The sequence below is a fragment of the Phodopus roborovskii genome, unplaced genomic scaffold (assembly GCF_943737965.1).
Source record: "Phodopus roborovskii unplaced genomic scaffold, PHOROB, whole genome shotgun sequence".
Taxonomy (NCBI): Eukaryota; Metazoa; Chordata; class Mammalia; order Rodentia; family Cricetidae; genus Phodopus; species Phodopus roborovskii.
In genome coordinates, this window is record NW_026125648.1 from 597,721 (window position 1) to 617,443 (window position 19,723).

A 19,723-nucleotide genomic window follows, 5' to 3' on the forward strand; every position below is an offset into this window, starting at 1 on the left:
AGTCAGATGGATTTCACATCTCAAAGGTTCCATAACCCGTAGCACCAGCCAAGGGCCAAATGTTCAAATAGACAAGACTGTGGAGCCATTTCAAGCTTGAATAAATGTGTGGGACCAAGCAGTCTACAAAAGGGCCTCAGCTGACAATCTCTGAAGCTTCTGCTTTAGTTCTTTGTTTCAAACCATTGCCCACACTATACCTCAGTGCTAAGACCAGTTTTGCATTATGTGCTCACCATAGTGAATTAGAGAACTTAATGTGCTTGCAACTATTCCAAGGTTACTGGCCTCCCCTTTAGTTGTATTGCTATTGAACACCTTTCTTTCAGCAGCAATGGGACACCCACCATGCGAACTTTCTTCTCGTTGTTATTTTGGCAAAATATTGTCAAACAACAGGAAGGAAAGAACACTCTGTAATGGCCTTCGTGGAATGCAACAGATTATAGCAGAAAGAGGCATATAAACCATTGTGGGAATGAGAAGTATTTGCCCTGAGAATCCCATCCATGTGCATGATAACAAATTGGAGCAAATTCTTGTTTGTGTGAATTGTTATGGCCGTGTGCCCGAGTGGACTCTTAGATATGGAGAATGACGTCTTATGTCAGGGGTCAAAAAGAATCCTTTTATTCCAATTTCTGTTCACTTTTTCCTTCTCCCAAAGCAATTTCTAAAGATTTTCTTATGACACATAGCAATGTAAATTCGTGTTGCCATAAGTTGAGTCCAGAATACCCTAAGTATCTCAGTTTGTCAGCTCTCTCCATCAGTGAGTTTAAGGATCTTCCTCTTTAACTGCCTGTGAAATCTTTTCATTGGCTTTGCCTTCTTTACCCATGGCAAGCTCCCCTAAAACGGTGCATATTAACTCTCTAACCCTTAAGGTTTCATCCTTATTCAAGCCATCCCTTTCTACCTGTGCTCAGCTCCAGGGAACAGGACGGAGAAGAAGCATTGAGCTTATCATTTCCTTAACTCTTGATGAAAGAATAGTTGTTGCTTTATTAGTACCACAAGAGAGTGGGAAAGTGCTTTTATTCACTTAACAGTTATGGATGAGTACATTCTAGTATTAGACATGGTTCTAGGCACTGCAGATACAGCAGTGAACAAAACAAAGTCCTTGATTCCACAGACCTTTCACTGTTGTGTATCAGTGAAGTGCTCTGCTGTGTCATCTTCTATCATTGTCTGTGCTTACACTCTCATTATACATTCTCAAGACCCTGTTTGACCCCCATCTTTTGCTCTTGTTCGGTTCACTGACACATAACAGGGTTTAGCGCTTTGGAACAAACTCTTGATTAAGTCACTTCTTGACTTTAAAAAAAAAATCCCTCAGAGGCTTCCATATTTCCACCTCTATCACCTCTATCCTTTACCAAATAAAGTACTTACCCGTTAGCTTGTCATTTAAAGTCCTCCATGATCTGGCTCCAATCCCCTGTTGGAATGTTATCCTTCAACTGTTCCCTTTTAAGGACTCTATGTTCTCTGCTACACCTTCTCAATTTGGAAACTTCTGTGGAATATTCCCCGAAAACTGCCTATTTAAAAAAAAAAAAAAAAAAGTCTACCCACTGTTCATGACCCAGGCCACAAACCCTCCCCGACAAGCATATCTCCTCATAATTTAAACATCACTTTGGACTTTTCCTGTGACCTGTTACCTTCTGCCTTTTGTTGCAGACTAGCTCTTAAACTGGGAAATAGGAGTCTCATAGCAGGAAGGTGCTTTATCCTTTGGGGCTGCTTTCTTCCTCACATGTTTCTCTGTGAATCTTGTCCAATCTTTAAGGAGAGAGGAAAACCTCAGCGAATTGCCAGTACTGCTTTCTCACAATCACATCCTTACCTTTGTTGATATAGGAAGATATAGTTAAGACCAGAGTTTGTCATTAAAAATCAAATTCATTGAATTACTGCTGACATATAGAACTCAATTCCTGACATCTCCTTGTTGATATTTGTTTTGGACTCATTTTTTCCCTGTCATTTATAGAGACATTCTTACCTCCGTTCACCCTATGATCCTCCACCAAGCAGACAAGCTGGAGGTCCTCCTCGATTTCCTGGGGGGAGAAGTCACCGGGGAGCTCTTATGGATTCCCAGCAAGCATCAGGAACAATTGTGCAGATTGTCATCAATAACAAGCACAAACACGGACAAGGTAAAGGGTATCCTCAGCATGCCTGATCTTTAGAGACCAAACCTGGGGCAGGACTCTTTATCCCATAAATAGTGTATGTTCACATGTGCATCCCTAAATGTGGTCTTCAAAGTGGGTATGAACAAGTGAGAGGACTTGTAGGACTTTCCACAAAGGCATCCAGAATGTATACACAAGTACCTTTGTGCTTATGAAGCAACTTCTAGCACTTTTTCTGTTGCCTGTGGGAAGGGGAGGTCACTTGGGGAAATCCACTGATATTTAATAAGCAGGGCACCCAACATTCAAAGGTACTTGATGCCAAACACTTCTAAAGCTCTTCTCAATAGTTCAGTTTTAAATGGCCTTTCTCCTGGGATACTTGTTAAATATTCCTGGCTCAAATCTTAAGAGATTTTGATTCAGCATTTAGAAAATGAGGAGATCATCCTTCCATTTGAGTGAGCCAGTGAGAAATCCAGAAACCACCTGGCTGAAAACCAGGACCACTGAGCAGGTTAACATTGTAGTTCACTCAGCCATGAGTCTGATTGCATGAGCATTCATATATGTTCATTGGTACAGATTTCTCTCCTCTGGCCTCTGCTGCCCCAACTCCAGTAGCAGAGGTGAGAAGAGGAGAAAAGCATAATATTGGCTGGTGCTTAGTTTGTTGGGTATACTGTCAATCAGTTCTCTGGAATAAAGACTCAACTGGTTCCTTTTTACATTACCATAAGCATGTTTTGTTTCCTTTAGAAAGAAAATAAATCAAAAGGCAATACTTTGAGTAGGATAAAAGCAAATTATTAAACCAAATGAAGAATAACATGGGTGAAAAACAATCCATTATGAAGAACTCCTAGGACAAATCTCAACAGAGCTGGTCAAGCCAAAGCTAGTTCATCACATCTGTTACTAGTTACATGTAAAATTCAGATTATACATAAAAACATCAATTTTAAAAATTCTAAATGCACTTTAATAAAAAATGTGGTTATTAAAATAGTTAGAAATACTTATTATTGATCTGTGTTTGATTTGAAATTTATGACTTTTAAGTTCCAACGCTTTCTGATAAAATTCATGGAAGGAAGAAGAGTTAGGTAAAGATACAGTTGGATTTTTCAATGCTAAATTGCCCCCAATAGATTCCATTTGCTTTGGAAGCATTACAAAGCCTTAAAAAATGATTGAGGACAAAAATAAGTTTTTGAAAGTCCCAAATACCATAATTTCCCTAAGAACTCTTGATTTTTCACAGTAGAGGCTCATCCCCTCACTGCCTCAGTGCCCTACAAAAGCCCTGGCTGCTTCGTATTTCCTCATCTGCCATGTTTATCTGGATACATCCTTTCTCTCTTGACCTTTCTGTTAGAGTTCACTGAAGACTCTCTTGTCTTCACCTTAACGCCCAAACCCCAGCTGGATGATTCAAAATCATCTTTTGGAATTTAGCTGATGGGAGGAGGCTCTCTTCCCTTCTAAGGGCTACATTTTATTCCCCTGCAGAGTGTGGGATTCTGCCTAGTCTGGACTGTTCCCACAGTTCAAATGTTTAGAAGGAAGATGAAGCTTAGCTTAGATAGTGCTGCCTGCCTTATTTTCCCCGAGTATTGATCACCTTTCTGATCTCTGTAGTGACAAGGTCCCCTGTGTCATATACATTCGGGTCTTTGTTAAAAAAAAAAATCACAGAAGAAAAGCAACAAGAGTCCTCCATTTTAAACTTGAATTCTGCCAAAATGTTCTTGAAGCCAATTCTGTAGCCACTTGTCCAAAAGGGTCTAGAAGACAGTGTTAGTGTCGTGAAGACAGAGAAAGGAAGGAGTAAGCAAGAGAAAAACACATCCTGCCTAATTTCCATTTCTGTTCAGAGCCCTGAGCCTCACACTTTAGGTATCTGTTGATACTCTCCGTGCACTGGGATCTTCTCCAGGTTAGGTTCTTGGAAATCTTCACACAGACTGACCTGTTAGAGGGCCCTGTACTCAAGCAGTTCTTGCAAAAGGCAATAAAAGACAGCCAACATCTTTCATATTCGTTAATGTGACCCAGTGGACTTGATGAGAAAGAAATAGCCTAATGATTCATCCTGAGTCTGTATTGCAGCCAAATCAGTCAATTCCTAGAAACGCCCCAAGTGGGAATATGCCTTCCCCCCCCCCCAGCCTTGCCCAAAGAGATACACCCTACCCTAGAGATAATGTTGATTGAGATGCCGACAGGTCTCCTTGGGTATGATGAGGTGATGGAATAATGAAAGTCACACCCACGCCCATTTATGGCTTGAAATATCCGCAGTCTGAGCCTTTCAGAAATGAAGAATATTCATTCTCAGACTTCTCCATTTATAGCACTACTTGTCCATTTATTTCCCTGGAACCCAGGTCCATGCTGTATAGTAGTAGCCTAACAGGTTTAAGGTTGACATATCTGAAGGATGTTCTGTGTCCCTTTTCCTTCATAGGTTCCCTCTGCCTTTAATGCCAATATATGCTCTTTCAAGATACCTCAAAAAAACATAGAGTCAATGACCATTCTTCTCCTTCAACAACTGTCTGAGGGACAAAAGATACCTATCTGTAAGGCAAGCATGCAAGCATTGGTTTGATTTGCTGTAGCAGCTACCAATGGGAAACTGAAAAAAAAAATGCCTCACCCCCTCACTAGTTACCCAAGAAATATATGTCCTTTTCCTCTCTCTTGTCATAGCATCCCTCTTCCTATACCAAAATACAGTCTGTCGACACTAACTCCTATGCCCATCTATCTTTATTGATAGACCAGACTCTCATAACATTTGATATTTTGAATGGATTTGATTCAGGATATAGATGAAACTGGCTCTTTGAAAGGAGAACTAGTTTTTGCATCTAGCTCTCCTGGTTAACAAATCTCTTTTGGAAATTGTTACACCCCCCAAACATAACCACTTGGACCACAAATATTTTCTGTACCACTCAAAATATTAAAAATACTACAGTCTACTAGAGATACCTTATCAGACATTCAGGACAAATAGAACTCCACTTTCAATGAATTCATTCATTGCCTTGTTGAAAAACTATTTGCAGATTGCCCATTATTTCTCAGACTGTTTGTGAGACTCCGGCTGCTGCTGCAGAGGCATATGGATAATGGTTGAAGGTAGCTTATCACTCCAACAGTGCTATGGCCAAAAACTACCTCTGTAAACGCATGCTTTTGCCTACTAATTCATCTTCCCTCTCTACCCCTGTGTTCTCCTTCAGTGTGTGTTTCCAATGGAAAGACCTATTCTCATGGAGAGTCCTGGCACCCAAATCTACGGGCATTTGGCATTGTGGAATGTGTGCTATGCACTTGCAATGTCACCAAGCAAGAATGTAAGAAAATCCACTGCCCCAATCGATACCCCTGCAAGTATCCTCAAAAAATTGATGGAAAGTGCTGCAAGGTGTGTCCAGGTAAAAAGGCAAAAGGTGCGTTGGCTGGAGGCCCTGCCTTTGGTTGAATGAGATTCACACAGAATCCTATTTGATTTTCTTTGTGCATCAGAAACATAAAAGATCTGTCATATAATTCTAATGATAATAGTTCTAGCAAGAATGAACTTCATTCTTTCATCTTCTGAAAGTGATGGTTGCTTTGAAGGAATTAAATAATCAGAAATATTCTGGAGAGTTTCTTGTGTCTACAACTTCCCACACATGCCAAATTGCTTAGCTTGTTGTTGCTTTTCTAAACTGGAGAGTTTATGTTATCACTATTCAGAAAAAGAGCCACACCTTACACTTTTTAAAACACTAACTCACTTCTAGCCATAACCCAGTACTCTTTTCAGATGAAAGATGCATGAGTTACAGTTGATGAAGATTAGGTTCTGGTCCAAATGTAAGGTCATTATATGAAAATATACTAGATCCATATATATATATGGGCCTCATTAGCCCCGTGTGAAAAAGTAAAGCTTTATCAGTATGCTCCATTTTTTATATTTTTATTTGCATTTTATGTTTTAATTTTTGAGACATAGTATCTGTATATAACTATGAGGTACAGTATGATAATTCAAGACATATACACAATGTATGATTATGAAATCAGGGTAATTATCATTCCATCTCCTATGGTGTTTATCCCTAGACTCTTCTAGCTATTTTAAAATTTATCATAAAATGGTTTTGCTATGGTAACTGTACTGTGCTACAGAAAAATAGAAATAATTCATTCTAATGGTGTTTTAGTGTCTATTATCAAGCCTCTATTTCTCCTTCACCACCTTCCACTACTAAAATCCTATAATTATATTATTTCTCTTTTAAAGACAAGAACAGTGAAATGTATAAACTGGCTTTCCCAAAGTCATGAAACTAATGGCTAATACAGTCAAGGCCTTAAACCCAGGTCACTTCCAGCCCACTGTCTTTTCTACTTGAAAATATTGCTAATTTTTTAAAGACATTTTTCAAATGGTGGTTTTCAATACATGAGCTAGATTTAAAACAAACTATGCCATCTACAGTGTTGGCATTGTACCTTAGGTCTGCTACAGCTATTCTGTTTGGCCTAGAACAAGCCCCTTCAACTTTCTGAGCCTCCATATGTTTTTCTTCAAAATGATGTGGTTGAAGCAAGTGATTTTCCATAGCCACCCTCCTCACCATCTCAGAATCCCACCATCAATTAGCCATTCCCAGGTACATTAATTCATCACTTCTTAGGCCTTCTGTAAAGAATTTATGTAAACACAAGTGACAAACTCTTTTTTAAAATGGACATGGATACATCATTTATCCCTTCCATTAAACAGTCTCTCCTGCCTTGCAGGCAAACATGCATTAAGTGTAAGTACATGAGAATCTTTCCTTACACTGTCTATGATCCATGAAATTGTCTGCATATTAGAATCCCAGGGAGCTTCTCAAAGTACCTGTTGCCCATCTCCAGAGATTATGATTTAATTGACTTGAACTGTGGCCTGGGCTTGAGACTCTTCTAAGTGCCTCAGACTCCTTGGATATGCAGAAAGGGCTGAGAACTTTTGGTGCCTGCTTACAGTGGTTCATGGCTTTTTAATGTGATTGGTGCTCCAGAAGCACCTGGGAGCTAATTATAAATGCTGATTCTCTGGCCTCCACCTGCCATGCATCCAAATCTGTAATTAAGATTCTCAAGTGAGTCTGCTTGAGAAGTAATAATTTAAGGTAAATATAATGCCTTTCATCTTCCATGGTGAAAGGCACAGGATGTGGATACAAAGAGCTGGCCAATAGTAGAAATCAGGATACTGAAATTCAAGAAGAAGTGTGCTTATTAGGAGTAGGCAGCAAGCATACACTAGAAATGATGTGGATATCAGGGACACCCAAACATGGTGACTTATATTCCCTTCTAAGGCTGGGGTCTCATTTGAGCCACAAATCTTAATGTCAGTTACAATCCCCCAACACATTTTTCCCTTTGATCAAAGTTCTAACATTTAAACTTAAAGAGTAATAGAGGATAAACTTAGGCAAAAATTAATAGTTACCTAAATACTGAAGATTGGGTTTTCTAGTTTGATTCTTTGATTTTCAGACAGACTCTCGTTTCACACTGTGCTTAGGATTTTATTCATATGAGTGATTCCAAATAAAAGAGGAAAATGGGACACAGAGTGTGCATTGCTTTAAAACGAATTTCCTTCTCAGGTTGGTGGTGGCTTGAATGCATCCAGATAAGCAACTCCACCTTTGGGCTTACCCTGAGAAAGTAAATGGAGATACATAAAGATAGAGAAGCTAGGCTCTTCCGGTGCAGTGTTATTTGTAATAGTGAAACATTGACAATAATCAGAAAACTCAATCATAAGGGAATGGCTAAATTATGGTGTAACTACACTATGAAATATTATGTAACCATTAAAAGCATCATAAACCAAGACTGCTGGCATGGAAATATTAAGTTAAAAGAGCAAGCTACAAAAATATGTGCATTATACTTAATTTTTGTATTAAAAAGTTTGTGTGGAAGGGACTATGACAGAATGTTTACAGAGAACATCTTTGAATAACTGACTTACCAAGTATTCCTATTTTCTTCTTTCACTTGTATTTTCTAAATTTTCAATAGTAAACATGTATTACTTTTATCATTTGAAAACATAATAAAAGTTGTTGTTTTAAAACCCACCAGCCAGAATCCCAATTGTCAATAAATTGAAGAATCTGACTGACTGAGCCAATTTCCCTGGATGAGCTACTTTTATTGTTTTCCCATGGTGATCAGATGTGTTGAGATAGTATATCCATTTGTCTTCATACAAAGAGACAGTTTCAATCACATTCTATGTATTTTTTTCTCTCTGAGTCAGAACTGGGTGTATGCATTCTAAATCACTCTTAAGGATCATAGTGCCCAAGAGTCAATGTCTGCATGGCCCAGGGTGCGTGCTCCATATATTCAGCACATGTAAAGCATTAAGTAAGTTCTGAAATCTACCTAAAAATGAATGTTAAGTACCTACTTCATGCAAACACAGACACTGAAGAATGAGAGATGAACATGACAGGCAAAGGCTACTACCTGGTCCTTGCATTGTAGTGAAGATGAAGCACAGTGAAACCAAATCAAGAATGTAATTTTAGCGTGTGATGTGGACTGTGAAGGGAAAAAGTGCAAAATCAGGAAATGGCAAATAATGCATGAAACACTTTCAAAACAGTCATCAGTGAAATGTGATATTTGAATAGACTCCTGGGTGACATGAAAGGGTCCACAAACAGGAACATCAGACCATCAACGACCTCTTAAAATAATGGCACATGACCTAGAGGAAAATGGACAAAGCAGCAAAAGCAAAAATGAAGAGTAATATTAGTTATTTTGGTAGGGAAGAAATAAATAAGTTCACTGGTGACCAAGCCAAAAGTTTCATCAAAACAAACAAGAGCAGGCTCCATCATTATCAAACACAGGCCACCATAAAGGATGTAAATTCCACTTCTCTCTTGTTATTGCTCTGCTAGAAGCCAGCATTACATTACATGTCAGTGTCTACCAATGAACTAAGACACACACCTACAGATTCCCCAACTAACCTCTCATACCTTTGGTATTGCCCTAATACCTAGAAATCCTCACACACTTCTTTTTGATTTCGTCATTAAATGCCACTAGTATGGTTTAAAAAGTTTTCTGAGATGAGCCAGCTCATCTTTATCTGTCATCATCACCTCGAAAAGTAACAGTGTCTAAGTTTCTTGGTTCTAGAGGACACAGGATAATTTTCTCATGGGGAATGGACATGGCCCAAAATGAGTTCAATTATGGCGTGGTTCACTGAGAGGAAATGAGAGTAGATGGGCACGGAGGTGATGTACCTTGAGATGGAAAGTGCAAATTTTTGCTGAATACATCCATTTAAGAACAAAATTTGTTTTGTGTCTTCCAGTTTCAACTAGGGCTGAGTCACTAATGGGGTTTTGTTATTTGTGGGTTTCTTCAGTTGTGTAGATTCAGATCTTAAGAGGGTTTGGTGCTTCTGAATATCTCATTAGGATATTGAGAAAATTTTGAGCACATGACAGGTACTTCTAGTGCCATCACGGGGTGAGTTTCATGTCCATTACATTCATAGCCAGTATTAAGCTGCTGAGCAAAGTTTAACAAAGTCAGCTCTCCTTGCAAAGGTGACAATTGAATTCATAGAAGTCCCTGTACACTCCATGACCTCCTTGTTCGGATTTGAAAACTGTAAGCACACAACCTTAATTGCCTAACATCACCAAAAAGAAAAAAAAATACTGGCCTGCCAAGTAATAAAATGTTTAAAATAAAAGGCAAAGGGAGAAAGAAAACTTGATTCTAGGATAATCCACAAAATGAGTGATCCAACTTGGAACTGTCAAGAGATGATGGTGGTTTTGTCCTCACCGTGCCAAATGGTGGGAGGCAGTGGTAGAGAGGAAACTTAATCAGGTCCAAAAGAGACATACAATAGCAAATTGATTACAATGTCCAGCCCGATGTGCCTGATTGGACAACAGTGAGTCTCTTGTCAGTATGAGCCACAGATTACTCAAACATTCAACCTTCTGTGGATTTATCCCTGATGGCTCAGATATTCTTACAGACAGCTTCTCCATACTCTTAAAGTTTTCAGGGTGTATAAGGATTCTCTCCAGTATTTCTTATTTGAGTTATATACTTTGAATATACACCGGAAGGGGGTGCTGATTATAAAGCCATCAAAGGAAAATTTTACCAATAATCTGGGAATTTATCACCAACAATAAGGAGAATTTCTTTTCTTTTTGTATGGAGCCTTGGCAAAGGGAGTATGGTATGAAATGCTATGTAATTATGGGGCTGGTACCTTTAGGTTTCTGGGAGCTGAAGTCCAATGGCTAGCCATACATGAATCCACATGAAGTGGATCTAACCAGTGTGTGTGTGTGTGTGTGTGTGTGTGTGTGTGTGTGTGTGTGTTGTTCATTTGGCATAGCATACACATGACTAATCTAACATCTAGATTTTGGCACTGGTGCTGATCCGGTATTATCATTCCTCTTCCAAACAAATCAAAGAGCATTCAGAAATGTCAAGCCAATTTGGATGGATCCGTTGGGCAAGTATATGCACATAAATGAATGTCACGAGTATTTTCTAAGTATACTGAAATGATGTCAGAAAAGCTATCCAAAGCCCTCTGTCAATCCACCTCCTAGGCCTCTCAGCAACACTGAGCTGAACAGAACACAATTCTACCCTAGTATGGAAAATTCAGTGTTCCCTTAAGTACCTAAGTGATTTATACCTGGCTATAGTATTCTTCTTCATCAAAGTCCATTTTTCAGTGACTGTTGTAGGGAGATTCAGTTCAGTTTGTGGGTGTGCCCTAAAGAGCCACTAATTCTGTCATCACCTGGGCTCATGAGAGCTTAGATGTGTCTTGGTGATTTGGTGGCTGCTAGAGGGGCAGCCTGAGATGAATTAGTAAGGTAAATCTGGGAATGTTGTCTCTGTAAAACTTGGTCCTGTTGATTGTCTACTTCTGCTATGTCAACTGTTCTAAACAATGAGATGGCTAAATTCAGAAGTTCACTTCTAGTTTTCAAACACCATGCCAAAATTCTACTACTTGCTTCCTGGTTCCAGAAGAACCTCCAAGCCAAAACTTTGACAGCAAAGGTTACTTTTGTGGAGAAGAAACCATGCCTGTTTATGAGTCCGTGTTCATGGAGGATGGAGAGACTACCAGAAAAATAGCACTGGAGACTGAGAGACCACCTCAAGTAGAGGTTCACGTTTGGACCATTCGAAAGGGTGAGCAAAACACCATTAAGTTTGTGTTTGTAAGTGGGGTGAAGGGACAACTCAACTTGATTTTACTTTAGCATGGTAGTTGTATTTGGGTCAGACGTTATCCCTTTGCTTAGAAACTGATGGTGTCTGGCCCGAGTGTTGTGTTTGCAAATTTAACACAGTACACTCTACAGATTAAGTATTAACTCTTGAGATCCCCAAGGTTGTCATTTCTTTTGTTTTGGTTTGATTTTTATATCTAATAACTAAGCCCTACCACCACAGTCTAATTTGTTCATCTGAGCCAGGCATGTGAATCAGTGTTTCCATAAAGCCTCAAAGTGCTTCTAATCTATGGCCTATGTTGTAAACTAAGAAACTGCAGTCTCCCTTTCCAAGCTCAGAAAAGAGAAAAACCTATCCCTTTACTGTGAAGCTTTGTCTCTGGAATTATACCGTACACTCTGGATTAAGATCAATTTATAACATCCTTCCTAGTTTTAAGAAGATTACGGTCTTGAGCCAAGGGGATGGCTCACTAGGTAAATGAGTTTGTTGGCAAGCCTGGTGGCTTCAGTTCAATCCCTGGGACCCATATGGTGAAAGGGGGAATTGAATCCCACAATCCCAAGTTAATTGTCCTCAGGCCCTCAAATGTGTGCTCTGGTACACAAGTACCCCTCCCCCACCATACTTCTGTTAAGAAGACACACATACAATGTAAAGAAGACGGTAGTCTCACTCAAAATAATCCCTGTCATGATATCCAGTTGCTTTTTTGATTTCCCACAGCAGCCCCCAGAACCAGCAATGTTCTATTCAATACTCGTGGGATCCTTCATCTACTCATAGCAAATTGTTTAGACAAGACTAGGGATGATCTAGTCTGGTCAGGTTTTCCAGGAATCCAAGAGTAGGGATAAGATTTCATTTGAACAGTAATATCTATCTTTTTGAACCTACTTCCTGTCCAAGATTTAAGGGTACTTACATATGCAGGTATGGTGGCATCTATCTTCAGTCTCAGCACTTAGGAGGCAGAAGCAGGTGAATCTCTGTGAGTTCAAGGACAGGGCTACACAATAAGACCCTGTCTCAAAAGAGCAACAATGATAACCAGTGTTCAAACATATATTGATTCAGCATCATGTACAGAAGTGTACTAAAGGGTTGCTAGCTAGTCCTACACAGAGATGAGAATTCAATATGCCTTGGATATGTTATAAACATTGCATGATTAAGGCAGAATCTTCTGATGCTAATGCAAGTGGCACTTGGATCACACTTTCAGGAATACTGCTATAGTTGCTTACTGCATCTTTTCTCTCTCTGTTTCTCCAACAACCTCAATTTTTCTAAAGAATGCCCGCTCCCCAATTAGGAAGCATGCGATGGTGCACATGTGCTTTTCAGCCGTGCTTGTTTCAGCTTTTAATTTAGGCATGTCAATTTCCCATCTTTAATTACGTAGTGCATATGTTTACCAGTCACCTGTGACTCAGAACTGGTCAGTTAGTTTCTCAAGAAATGAACTCAGCCATGTATTTTTCACGTCACTAAAATACATGGATGGCTTACAATTTGCTAGTAGAACATTTCAATAGCCTTCTATTCATACTAAAGTTTTATTGAGGTTTATGCTTCCTGGACACAGCAAAACCTTTTTTCCATGTTGACCTCTGGGTTTAAGGGAGCTGGTAACATGTTGTTTCTGATCTCCATGGCAATTTTCAGTTATTTACCTGCCTCTGATAAAAACTATTTAGTCAGGGAGGAAACTGTGGGCCAATCCATAAGGACCCCACCTCCGTTATTTTGGTTTTGTTTTGTTTTGTGAGAAGCTTGCAAGAATTGTGACTATTTCCCAAAGGAAAATTTGTACATCTTGGTGAATTCAGGAATAGGGGTAGCTTCTCTACACAAATAATATGCCTGCAATCCTACTACTGGTTTTTATTGTTTAGCCAGGAGGGCAGCCTAGTGGTTTGGCTGGAACTAGTCCATCCAAATTATGGCCAAAGGCATAATTTTTAATACTGCCTCTGGCTACAGAAGCTCCAACCAGTACTCATACTTTTCTCAGGAGGGGATCCCATGGTAAGAAGTATTACTTCCCTTATCTCCAGTCCCTGAAGAAGCTAAAGGGAGGTTAGTAAGCCAAGGAAACAAATGGAGTCAATTAAAGTCTTTGAGCCCTCCAAGTTCCTGGTTAAGTACATTACACAGCCCAGTTCAATACCGCTAAGCCCCGGTAATGAGATTATATGCTCAGCCTAGGCAGAAAAGGTGTCTGTGCTTCCAGAAAGAGATAGAAAATGTTTCATCACCTGTTCCACTTTGCACCTGGCCCTAGGCATTCTCCAGCACTTCCACATTGAGAAGATCTCCAAGAGGATGTTTGGGGAGCTCCATCATTTCAAGCTGGTGACTCGGACCACCTTGAGTAAGTGGGACCTCTGTTTACTCTTCGCTGGAAATCACCTTTAGCTTTTAGCGTTGCCACATTTGAAGTCCCTCTGTGTTTTCAATGAACACAAGAAATGCTCAGCTTCACCATTAGGGGATGTTCTAATTATCTTTTGGAGTATTAAGCAGCAAACAGGGTGTCTGAGTACAAACTGGGAAACCTTGGGCATGGCGGATACAAACTGTAATGTAGTTCACATGCAAGCTATTTCAGGTCAAGGTTTCTAAAATGTCCTTGATGAAACTGATAATCCAAGGCACAAGAGGGTTGAAGGAAGCTTTGCAAGATTTCAGGTGTAGTGTAATTGTGGGGTCTTCATATCTGTATGGTTATGTTCTTTGGGAATAAAGAAGAGGACATAAATATGGAGTGCCTATCAATTCTGTGTGATAACAGCTCTCTGACTCCTATAAAACTACCACTAGGTGACCGGGCAGTGGTGGTGCATGCCTATAATCCCAGCTCTTTGGAGACAAAGGCAAGAGGATCTCTGTGAGTTTGAGACCAGCCTAGTCTACAGAGAGAGAGTTCCAGGACAGGTTCTAAAGCTACACAGAGAAATCCTGTCTTAAAAAAACAAAAAACAAACAAGAAAAAAATAGCAAGAACTATCACTAGGTGCTCATGTTTCTTTAAAAGCATCTAGGCATCCATGCACCCTTGCAGCTCTCCCATTTTCTACACTAGATGGAGCTTAGGGACTAGATACAGCAGGACACTGGGGTGGGGATGGGTGGGGAGCACTTGTAATGGAATAAAAGGCACCAGATTTCTATCCACAGGGAATTTCTAATGGGCGAGACAGAACATGAATGGGCCTTCAGTGTGAGTGAGAAGATCTGTGAGGAGTTAAATACCTAAGTGATCAGGGGAATCTGCAAAGAACAATAAGTTAAAAGCCAGGTGGGCTTAGTCGAGGAAGGCTTCGGGGAGGAGGTGCTTTTTAAAAGAAAAAGGTGTGCCTGGGCAACAGGTCAAGAAATCAGTCCAGGGTGAGCATGCAGCCTAAGAGAAGATTCAGGCAGGAGCAGACAAGAAATGTGGGTTGGGGTAAGGAATGCTCACCAAGGCCACATAGGGTGCAATGCAGATGAGAAAAGAGGGTAGGAAGTAGTAGCCTAGAAGAAGCCCATGAAAAGTGCACATGCAAAGCGACTAACATTGGGAGTCACTGCACAAGTCAGGCAACACGGTGATATTAACGTGGTGCTCTGAGCTTTTTAACAGAGTCACCTTGGTGAACTCAAACTATGAAAAGCCCCATTTGCTATGCTAGAATGTGAGATTTGATCTTCAGCCATAAGCACAGCAGTGGAGGTCAGTAGGTAGGAAAATGGTGTATTCACATCTGGCTCTTAGAAAGAGGGTCTTGCTGTAAGGAGTGGGGTGTACCATTAATGGCAGAGCTGGTTAGAATCTGAATTAGGAAGTTCTCACATAATACTGTCTGAGACAAGGGAATGAGAGACATTTCTAAGGCTAAGTCAACAAGTAGATTGTGTGTGTGTGTCAGGGAATTAATATAGAGTGATCCAGTATTAATAACTTTGAAGATTGGGTGGATAGCAATGTCATTTGCCAATTAAAAGCTGAAGAATTCGCAGGTGTTGGTGAAATAGGGTGTCTGCTTGGAAAGTACTTTGATCAGGATGCCTGAGAATCAGCTAGAAACAATGTTGGTAAGGTATTTTGTGTGTCTTTTGAAAGACTGATAGGAAGTAAAGTGAATAGTGTGAGAATCTGAATGCAAGGGTTGGGGAATCCCTACAAGAGTGTCAAGAATAAAGGAGTCAGAGCCTAGGGTCTAGGGGTTAATTACTAGTTCACCTTAAAATACATTTTGAGTTTATGTTTCAAGCAAGATGGTACACCAGGCCCCAGAGGCCTTCGAAGCTGATTTAATCATACTCTATGCCCATAGTAGTTAATATTGGGGACTTAGGTATTTGTGTGCTCCAAACATTGTATAGCTGAAAGAAACGGGTAGTGACATGATCCAATGGAGTAACCTGGGGACAATGTAATAAGCCCATCTTCTTTATGTAATGTGGTTCAATAGCATGGTGCATCATAAGGCTTTGGTAAATGTTATGTCCCCTTTTTCTATGTTCATGCGGAGGCATAGAGAATAGAGGAAAATGAGGAATTTAAGGCAGAAAGATGCAGGGAGATCAGGTCCAAGGGGAGGGCACTGTGTTCTCACATGAGTAGGGAAACCAAAGAAGTTCAAAGCAGGGTTAGGGTGAAAAGGAGTTTCCTGGCCTTGGGCTCAGTGCTCCCCAGATTTCAACACCATGAACGTAGGAATAAAAGGAAATGTGAGGGGCTGTTGAGAGTCGATAAACAATGTAAGTAAAACATCCTAGTTAAGAGAGTGGAAAGGGTATGGGAATAGAGCATGACAAGCAGCCATAGGATGGCATTTCAGAGTAACAATGATACATAGGGAGAGCATGTGAATATAGAAGAAAAATATGAGCAGTTGTTGACAAAGGAAATGAGGAATAGAGAAAATAATGCTAAACAATCAAGTAACCCAAACCAATACATGGGACCCTAAGAGAGCAAGCTGTAGTCCAGTGATGCAGTAGGTATTGCTATTGACAGACAAACTGTGCAATATTTTTGTAAATGCTGAATACACTACAAAAATTCTAAACACTGGATCTGGAGTCATTTCAGTGATTGAGAGTGTGTACTACTCTTCCAGAAGATTCGAGTTCAGTTCCCAGTACCTGTATTAAGGTAACTCACAACTTCCTATAACCAACTCCAGGAGTGTCTGAAACTACTGACCACTGTAGGAGTCTGCACTCATGTGTATATATCCCCCCAAACACATTAAAATCAAATAAATTCTTTAATAACAGTTTTCTAAACCTAGGGCTTAGGATTTACTCAAGAGAGAACAGATGCATCTCATTTGGGGGAGCTTCCAAATACTTGTATTGAAGTAAAAACTCCACGTCTTGTTTTCTGTCTCTACCCTCAGAAAAGTGTTTGTGTGTTTGAGGGGGTGCTTTTTGCTGAAACCACCTGCCATTCATGTTTCAAATACCCTGAGGGGTCTACAAGGAGGTGGGAATGAATAAAGCATATTGGTTGTATTTCTAATTAGTTCAGCTCTAATCTTACACACTCCTGACAATTTTGTGTTTCCCTTTTAGACCAGTGGAAGATCTTTACTGAAGGAGAAGCTCGGCTCAGCCAGATGTGTTCAAGTCGGGTGTGCAGAACAGAACTGGAAGATTTGGTCCAGGTTTTGTACCTGGAGAGACCTGAAAAGGGCCACTGTTGAACAAAACAGCCAGGACTGCAGTGTCAATCAAGGAAACCCAAGCTGCAGCTGGACTGCCGGCTTACTTTGCTTAAGTCAACATTGCTCTAAAACCCCAAAGTCAGACACAGTCAAGTTATCCATGCCAGCCACAGCATACCTTGTTCCTCTATGTGCAGTGGTGTGCCAGCCCTCAAACTTCTCCTCTAAAGAGAATCGAGGTGTCTGTAAATGGTTTTCTGATGGAAAAGAGATAGAACATCCTGGTGCAGCTTTAGTTTCTCTGAAAATCACTAAAGTTACAAGAAAGATAGAGAAGGAAATTGATTCTTTTAAGTTGGGTCACATAAAGCAATCATTTGTTTGAAATGCTTTTTGAATGCTCAAGTGTCTTCCATTCTCTATAAAAAAAAAACAAAATAAAAATAACAACAACAAAAATCCCTTATTCGGTGGGTGGAGATACAGATCAGTCAGTTGCAGAGCACATGCTTAGAGAATATGCAGCCTTGGGTTCTACTCTTATTACTGAAAAGAAATTTCTACCCTCATATTTCATATACACATGTCCAAACAGACACACATACTGCACATGAAACTGCCCCTGTTTCTGACTCCTCAATACTGATGGGGTTGTTGTATGCAGAAGACTCTGCCTTGAAGCCTGTAAAGCAGTTTTGAAAGTCATCAACCATGGTGGTAGGGTGAAGAACGCCAAGAACTCCAGTTAAGGGTCTTCCTCACTGTGAAGTGCTCAATTCATTTTGGCTACTACTACCACTTCTCTTTCTTTGCCTGAACCTATGGAGCCTCCATTAGAAAGGTAGAATTTGGTGAAATGTCAGAAACTCAATTCATACCAACCTACTCATAACTGTAGAAGAACACACCTGATAAAAATAAAATAGCCCATCTTTTTTGTTGTTGTTTTTACAGCTATAAAACTCTCTACTATATAAGCTGATGCTCACTAATTTTCTTGAGGCACTAGTCACCTAGACAGATGCTTTGGTTTGAATTATTTTAAAAGCCTGTTTAAGGGCAATCTTACTTCTCTGATTACAGGAGTGTAAATTTGACTTTCTAAAGAGACCCAGTCCTTTCAAGCTTCTGAACATTGGTTCTTCTGTCAAGACGGGGTTACTGTTCATTCAGGGGGCTGAGAATCCTGCCACAGTTCTTCCTCCTAAACCTTCCTTCTAGCTTTGCCTTTATCTATGAGCATAGGCTGCATCTGGGGTTTTGAACAAGGCTGCTCCTGAGATGTTTATTTGCAGCCCAATGCCACAGCATAAATTATCCTTTCTGAGGCTTGGCTTTAGAAACCATCCTTGTGGAAAGACTATAAATACTTCCTAGCAAGGAGCATAGGCCTGCTTTCTGGATATGAGGAGCATGCTCTGAGGAGCATGAATGAGCTCAAATGAGTACTAAGAAATATGAGGATCTAGAAACCCCATAGTTCCCACACTAGGCAAGAGAACAGGACAGAAAAAAAAAATGGGTAAAAGGTCTTGTCTTTTGGGGAACCTGGAAGATAAGAAGTCTCCACAAAAAAGACACCAAACTTTGGGGCAGGGCTTCATGAAAAGAATTTCTTGCCATCCAGTCACACACATTCTCCTCAGAAGAGGGACACATGACATTCTGGTCTGCAAAACCACAGAACACTATTGACCATATGATAGGGGCAGTGTCAATCCACTGCTGCCTCCCTCTAGGGGAAACAGTATTTCCAGAATGTGGAGATCAGTAACCAGATCCTGAAGGAAAGTGGGGATTCCCCCACTGGATGATTCACCTGAAAGCCTTCCCACCCAGGTGTTCTCTGAAAGCTTAGCCTCAAGGGAACACCTCAAGAGCTCCCCTAGATAGACTCCTGCCTCCAGGTGCACTGACACACCTTTGTAATGTGCTGTGGGAAGCAGGAACTGGGGAGCTGTGCTGAGTCAATGTAGAAATCCTCCAGCATTTTGGAATTGGGTAGAATGTAGGGTATAGGGAAAAGAGGTCAAACTGCCTGTAGCTAGTAGAGAAGAGTGGATATGGTTCTTTTTGTGTATTTATTTGTTTCATAAACACTTGGGACAGCAAAGGCTATAAGCACCACGTTGCAGTTTTATCCATTTTCTAGTTAGCTCATGTAAACAAGTATGAGTAACATAACAGTATTACCCTTTCACTTTTCTCACAGGACATGTACCCAAATATGGTACTTGTTTATGTAGTCACTGTGTTTCTGGATTTTTAAATTAATAAAATTTTAATTTAAAAAGGTTATGTTCAGGAAAGTCATATGATTGACACTCTAGTCAAGACTGTCATTCAAATGGGTACATGATGATGGGTTGGACTAATGGTTTCACAATCAGCATGATGTTCTTGTCATACTACTCTAGAGTAGTTAGCATTGTCAATTTACTAGTAAGGGTGTCTGGTTCTCAAGCCAGCTCTGTGATTACTGTGTCTGTCAGTCTTCCCAATTAAAAAATGGGATAATGATGATATGAGTGTCCTTTGCCTGAACTCTTACAGTAAGGTTTGTTGTCAGTACCT

The 19,723-nt window shown here is 40.2% G+C and overlaps 1 protein-coding gene across 3 annotated transcripts in view; it reads left to right on the top strand.

The window, feature by feature from the left end:
- The window catches only part of Chrdl1 (chordin like 1), a 105,681-nt gene extending 86,234 nt beyond the window's left edge, over positions 1-19,447 (top strand). For 2 of the 3 annotated variants that reach the window (XM_051177965.1, XM_051177967.1), the window contains exons 8-12: positions 2,006-2,174; positions 5,408-5,602; positions 11,277-11,444; positions 13,777-13,866; positions 17,058-19,447. In XM_051177965.1, the coding sequence (XP_051033922.1) occupies positions 2,006-2,174; positions 5,408-5,602; positions 11,277-11,444; positions 13,777-13,866; positions 17,058-17,188 (753 nt within the window). In that variant the 3' untranslated portion in view covers positions 17,189-19,447. Of the gene's footprint in view, positions 1-2,005; positions 2,175-5,407; positions 5,618-11,276; positions 11,445-13,776; positions 13,867-17,057 lie in introns of all 3 variants that reach the window. The other variant, XM_051177964.1, reaches the window with a different exon arrangement.
- Positions 19,448-19,723: the final 276 nt, after the last annotated feature.